Source organism: Palaemon carinicauda, chromosome 5 (genome assembly GCF_036898095.1).
Source record: "Palaemon carinicauda isolate YSFRI2023 chromosome 5, ASM3689809v2, whole genome shotgun sequence".
Lineage (NCBI taxonomy): Eukaryota > Metazoa > Arthropoda > Malacostraca > Decapoda > Palaemonidae > Palaemon > Palaemon carinicauda.
Window position 1 is genome coordinate 23262146 of NC_090729.1, and position 7500 is coordinate 23269645.

Here is a 7500-nt window from a genome sequence, read left to right on the forward strand (position 1 = left end):
TGGCGAGACATAAGTCTCTTACCAGCGAGTTTCTCCCGACTTTCCTGCCCACCAGGTGACACAATTGATAGAATTTGAATCGAATTACCCATAATGAGTCAATATGGATGAAAATCAACAGAATATTTTGCTCATATAGAAATAAATTTCTAACTCATACTTTGGATCGAACCCTTGCCCATTCAAATGAAACACCAGGTCGCTTCCAACCATGGTACCAAATACTTGAAAGAAGTCGGAAACTATCTGCTAACTGGAGATCAGGGATTTATCTGGCGAGACATCAGCCTCTTACCAGCGAGGAGCTTCCGACTTCCGAACCACCAGGTGACACAATGGATAGCATTTGAATCAAATAACCCCTAATAAGTCAATATGGATGAAAATTAACATAATATCATACCCATATAAAAATGAATTTCTAATTCATACTTGGGATCAAACCTTAGTCCATTCAAATGAAAGGCCTGGTCGCTTCCAACCATGTCACCAGAGGCCTAAAAAAAGGGGGAACCTAACTGCTAACTGCAGTTCAGGATTTACTTGGCGAGACATTAGTCTCTTACCAGCGAGTTTTCCCCGACTTCCTGGCCCACCAGGTGACACAATTGATAGCATTTATATCGAATTACCGCTAATGAGTCGAAATGGAGGAAATTCAACTCAATATCGTGCTTAAATAGAATTGTTTATCTAACTTATACTTGGGATTGAACCCTAACCCATTCAAATGAAAGGCCAGGCTGCTTCCAACCATGTCACCAGAAGCTTAAAAGAAGTCTGAACCTAACTGCTAACTGCAGTTCAAAATTTACCTGGCGAGACAGCAGTCTCTTACCAGCGAGTTTTCCCCGACTTCCCAGCCCACCAGGTGACATAAGTGATAGCATTTAAATCGAATCACCATAATGAGTCAATATGGATGAAAATTATCATAATATCGTACTCAAATTGAAATAAATTTCTAACTCTTACTTGGTATCGAACCATAGCCCATTCAAATGAAAGGCCAGGTTTCTTCCAACAATTCCACCAGAGGCTTAAAAAAGGTCGGAACCTAACTGCTAACTGCAGTTCAGGATTTACCTGGCAAGACATGTCTCTTACCAGCGAGTTTTGGCTGACTTCCTGGCCCACCAGGTGACACAATTGACAGCATTTTAATCAAATTACCCCTAATGAGTCGAAATGGATGAAAATCAACATAATACCGTGCTCAGATAAAAATAAATTTCTAACTTATACTTGTGATCGAACCCTAGCCCATCCAAATGAAAGGACAGGTCACTTTCAAACATGCAACCAGAGACTTAAAAGAAGTTGGAACCTAACTGCTAACTGCAGTTCAGGATTTACCTGGTGAGACGTTAGTCTCTTACCAACGAGTTTTCCCTGACTTCCCGTACCACCAGGTGACACAATTGTTGGCATTTTAGTCAAATTACTAATGAGTCAATAAGTATGAAATTTAACACAATATCATGCTCAAATAGAAATAAATTTCTAACACATACTTAGGATCGAACCCTAGCCCATTCAAATGAAAGGCCTGGACACTTGCAACCATATCACCAGAGTCTTAAAAGAAGTTGAAACCTAACTGCTAACTGCAGTTCAGGATTTACCTGGCGAGACATCAGTCTCTTACTAATGGAAAAAGGAAGTTTAACATAGCGAGTTCTCCCCGATTTCCCGGTGCGTGTGTGCCTGTGTGTGTTTGTATAATATTATAAAAAAAGGTTATAAATTTATATATTAGCAAACATCCACTATCTTTCACCTCAGAGGAGGTTGGAGATTACAGTAAGGATGGCTGAAATGTATTACCTTTGTACCTAACTAACCTAACAGACTGAAATTGGTCCCCCTATCCAATATATAGACTGTCAAATGATATCACGGCTCAATTAATTTCACCGGTGCAACACAGTGGTATCTTCGCTGTTCAAACTGGGTGAAACAACTGATGTTGCTAATGTGCACAATTAATGCTATACATCCGGTACATCGGAGAAAGGGAAATGGAAGAAGATCTACTTATGTACAATCCACTTTATACAACTAAAAAAGAATGTACATGTATTCAGAAACTTGATGCATTTTCAAATGAACAAGATTTGCAACTAGATTGTGAACACTGCATTGGAGTCACAACAGATGGAGCACTATCTATGCTAGGTATTAACTCAGGATTTTTGGCGTATGGAAAAATTTCTTTGGTTCTTACAACACACTATATTATCCAGCATTAAGCACTGGCAGTAAAGTCTTTGCAACCTTAATTGGAGTAGGTGATGTGTGACATAATGAAATTAGTTAATTTAATTACATTAAGTCAAGTGCTTTAAACTTAACACTGTTTATTTCTTTGTGTGGGGATATTGATTATGAACATCACTGACTGTAGTATTTATTATGCTTCAACCAGATGACTATTGCAAGGAAATATTCTCAAACGAGTATTTCAGCTCAAAACTGGGATGAAATGTTTTTGAACGATAAGGGATACAATTTAGAAAGTAAACTGAGATATCCAAAATCGATTTCCATTCTGTGCTATTTAGTGGACATATTTTTCCATATAAATGCCAAGGACCAGAAGAATATTTTATCTCATTGAATGAAAAATACAATAGCAAACTGAAGTTTTGGGACTCAAAACTGAAAACTGGCATAATAAATGCATTTCTTAGGTTAGGAAAGTTTTTGGAAGATACAGACTCTGTATACTTGTCTGAGGAGTGAAGAATATTTCCTGTAAATTAACCCACTCAACTATGCTTCTATTAAGAATCCATTCACATGTGACACTAAACACCTGACAGATAAACCAAATGGACTCGCATAAGAAATACTTGAAATGATAGCATACAACCTCATATAAATGGAATTTAACTTCATGAAATTATTAACTTTTTCGATTAGCCCTAAAAAAGAGTTCCCTTTGGCACGTTTAGAAGCAGAAAAAGGATTTTTACAATTCGTTTTGACTTACATGTGTGAGGCTCCTTTGACCATCCGAAGTCAGGGAAGAAATAGATTGAACCCAGAGAATGACATCATTTGTGCCCTTACAAAACTATCTCCTCGCATTACTGACAGGATCTTAAACCTAAGTTGTCATTTTTCACAATACTGAAGATTTTTTTTAAGTACATACATATATTCTTTCTACTTATTTTCAACTGGTGTGATCTTTTTATGAAGTAGCTCAATTTATTTCCAGCTGAAATACTTTTTTATCTATTTGTCATTTTTTAGCCAGATGAACATTATTCCAATTATATGTTCCCTCTATTTATTTTAAAATTGGAGAAAATAGAGCGCATGGAAAAACGAGAAAGCAATAATAGGATGAGAAATGGATTCCATCCAAGAATGAACTTGATACAAAATAAAGAAGGTAGCATAATTATTGGAGAAGAAGAAATACAAGGAAGGTGGATAGAACAATTTAAGGAGCTTTTCAATCGGCCACCACCTCATAACCCACTGCATGAAATGGAGATAGAGGGAAATATCGATGATGTTGAGGCACTAACCCGAAAGGAAATTATAGATGCTATAAGAAATCTTAAAGAAAATAAAGCAGCAAGGATTGATAATATAGCTACAGAAATAATCAATTATGGGGTCAGGCTCTCCGTGATGAGATTATTAGCTTAGTTTATAGCATATGGGAGAATGAAGTAATGCTATCAGAATGGGAGGAAGGGATTATGGCAGTGCTACATAAAAAAAGATCACACTATATGAGGAAACTACAGAGGCATTTGCATACACCCAGTTGGATACAAAATCCTTGCAAATATTTCATACAAGCGATTAAGAGTTCATTGCAGAGATATACACCTGACCAAATTTAATTTTCCTTAGATAAAAGAAGAAAGTCTTAAAAATGCAATACAAAATCTTTATCCCGAAGTAAAAAATGAGTCAACAAGAAGCATTAACATAATGTTTCCAATTAAGTGACATAAGGTTTGATTAATATACAATCAGGTCATGGTATAACTTGTTTCACAGCTATTAACTAATGAAAAAAGGAAGTTTAACATTAGTTAACTAAAAGGATAATAATGATAAAGAGAGCCAGTTATTCAAATTATTCTTTTTAACAAATGTTATCAGTGACATAGCATACCTTGTGACGTTTGGCAATCAAAACCAGTTTTTTTGTGATTTCTCATAACAACCACTTACTTAGAATGATATAGATACATATTTTGTATAATTTTCTACATCCCCTTGTTCTTTCACTACTTCTGGAATTAATTTGTATCTTATTACAGGTTTATCAAGTTTGGAATTTTATGTTTTCCGTTTAGTTGGTAATTCTGTGTCAGCAGATGTTCAGATAATGATCGAATTTAAGCAAATTATACCACCTGTGTGTCACACGATCGTACATAGTAACGACATTTCTCTTTTTTTTATATATCATCCTTTGTATCTTTGCTCTCCCCTTACACTGACAGTAATAACATGTCTGCCTACTTCATTGTTAACTGTTAACAGAACCAGTTACCAGTTGGACAAGAAATAGCATGTTGTACTTTGAACCTTCTTACCGGGACTCAGTGTGTATATATACTCGATGTTCTGTAATAAGGTTACTCAGTTGCTTTCATCTCGCCTTTTGAGTCACAACCTACTCTTGGCCCGTCCATTTTTATTTAAATAGATTCAGTATATCAGCAAGCCAAAAGACCTGAAGTGAGGTCCCCTTCAAGAAACGGCCTTTTGCAACTCAAAGAATGTCCTATCAACCGCTGCTGCTCTTACTTTTCCCATCCCACATGTCCCTTTTATTCTCTCCACAAATGCCAGTGACATCGTTATTGGTGCAGTACTCGAAATTGTGGTCATCAGCTCGCCCCGCCCATTGACCTTCTTCAACAGAAAACTGTCCAAAGCAGAATCGGGTTATTCTACCTTTGATCGCAAATTGCTGGCAGTGTACTTGGCTGTCCGTCACTTTCGCCCTTTCTTAGAAGTTACGCAATTCATCATTCACACAGACCACAGGCCTCTGGTGCACGCCTCCACTCAACAGTCTTTCAACGCCAACATCTCTCCGCCGTGGCTGAATACAATAGCACCCTTCAACACGTCCCTGGGAAAATGAATCTCGTTGCTGATGCCTTGTGAAGAAAGACGTTGGCCGCCGTTCAACTGGGATTGGATTGCAACGCCTTGGCTGAAGCCCAACGACAGGATCCATAGTATCAAGCATGTAGGACATCCTGCAGATCTCTCCGTTGGGAAGACGTCCCCTTTGGCAACTCCAACACCACCCTTGTCTGTGATGTTAGTACTGATAGACCGCGACCATGGATTCCTGCTCCCATGCGCCGACAGGTGTTTGATTTCATTCATGTCCTTTCACATCCCTGGCACCGCTCTACTGCAGAGCTGCTGAAGACGGAGTTCATTTGGCACGGCATTACTAAGAATGCTTATGATTAGGTTGGCGCCTGTACTTCTTGCCAAACTTCCAAAGTACTTCGACACGCGGATTCAGGAGTGGGCACCTTTCCTCAACCTCTGCGTCGTTTCGCCCACATTCACATCAACATTGTAGGCCCTCTACCCACATCACAAGGACATCGTAACCTGTTTACCGTCATCAACCACTCCATTCGTCGGCCTGAAGCCATTCCCATGGAAACTGCGACATCCGCCTCATGTACATCTGCCTTACTCTGAGGATGGATAGCAAGATTTGGTATCCCTGAGCATATTACTTCTGACAGGGGTACCACTTTCACCTTTCACTTCTCAATTGTGGACATCATTAGCAAATCTCCTGGGCATCACCCTACATCCGACAACTGCCTACAACCCCGCTGCCAATGGAAGGGTTGAATGTTTTCATCCCACCCTCAAAGCAGCTTTGATGTCCTGCTGCAAAGACTCTAACTGGTTTACTCAGCTTCCCTGTGTCCTCCTGGGACTGAGGACCACTCCTGAAGACACCCTGGACGTCTCGGCAGCTGAAATGGTGCAAGGCAACCCGTTGGTTGTCTCTGCCAAATTTTTTCCTCCTGCAACTTCCTCCGACGATCTCCAGCTCATACAGCACATCGTGGAAAATTTACTCCCTGCCGCCAGACTTACAAGCCCACAGCAAAGCATCACATAATAACAGACATGCACTCTGCAATGTACGTCTTCCTACGCAATGACACTAGCAAGCCATCGCTAACGGCCCCTTACATGGTCCATTTCCTTGTGATCAGACGCAATATAAAAGCATTCCTACTAAACATTCGTGGCAAAGAAGACTGGGTCTCCATTGATTGTCTAAAACCTGCTTATCTCCTCCCAGGGGACCCACCTACATTTCGCCCCTCTAGATCAGGGCACCCTATTTAATATGTACAGTATGTCATTTTTAGGGGGGGGAGACCATGTACCACCCATGTATCACATGATCGTACATAGTAACGACATTTCTCTTTTTTATATATATTATCCTTTGTATCTTCGCTCTCCCCTCTTACTGACAGCAACTTGTAATAACATGTCTGCCTACTTCATTGTTAACTGATAACAGAACCAGTTACCAGTTGGACAAGGAATAGCATGTTGTATTTTGTAAACTTCTTACCGGGACTTAGTGTGTATATATACTCGATGTTCTATAATAAGGTTGCTCAGTGGCTTTCATCTCGCCTTTTGAGTCAAAACCTACACTTGGCCCGTCACAGAATTTTTAAATAGATTCAGTATATCGATTTAATTTATTTATCACTCTGATTAACTCCAACGTCCCCCAACACCCCCCCCACCCCCTCGCACACACACACACACAACCCTGTCCCCACAACCAACAAGAATTTTCCCTTCCTCTTAACGATAAAGAATCTTATCCAGAAATAAAATCTTTAATGAGCGTTTAATTAAGGAAATTACTATAATCTCGGAGATTTGTTTCTGTCAGCGGAGGTCTAACAGATATGCCTCACACATTGAATAAATGTTTTGTTGGATCTGAAAAAATATGACAATCAATAGCTTTAGAACCTGTTTAAACAGCATCACTCGAAATGATTATAACTTTTCTCTGGGACTTTTCAATATCACTCAGAATCTAATAAATATTTTATAGTGTTCATCTGTGCCTTAATATGACCTACCATTATTTTCTATTAATGAATTATAGCTACGGATTTTGGTTGATATGAGATAATCATCTACATAAGCTTTTCTTGCTTAAGTGACAAAGGAATATGCTTTACTAAATTGAATTAGATATTTTTCAAGAATAGCTACTAATAAGGTTAATATTACAAAAGAAAATAAACCACCATTAGATGTAAACGAACACCTATGTTATGCCTATTAACAAGAAATTTAAAACTTGGAGCGAATATGTTTCTTCGTTAAATAGTATTATTAGGTCAGAGGATACTAAAGATATCTGATGCATTACTCTTTTATATTATGTATTAAAATATCATTGTAACTTTATCATAAAATTTATATCATACTGTA

At 38.5% G+C, this 7500-nt stretch overlaps 1 protein-coding gene across 1 annotated transcript in view; it reads right to left on the minus strand.

Annotated features, from left to right (window-relative positions):
* Positions 1-4765: 4765 nt before the first annotated feature.
* Positions 4766-7500, minus strand: part of LOC137640797 (protein starmaker-like) — an 11229-nt gene continuing 8494 nt past the window's right edge. Inside the window, exon 3 of the mRNA XM_068373269.1 lies at positions 4766-4906. Within this exon, the coding sequence (XP_068229370.1) occupies positions 4766-4906 (141 nt within the window). The remainder of the gene's footprint in view (positions 4907-7500) is intronic.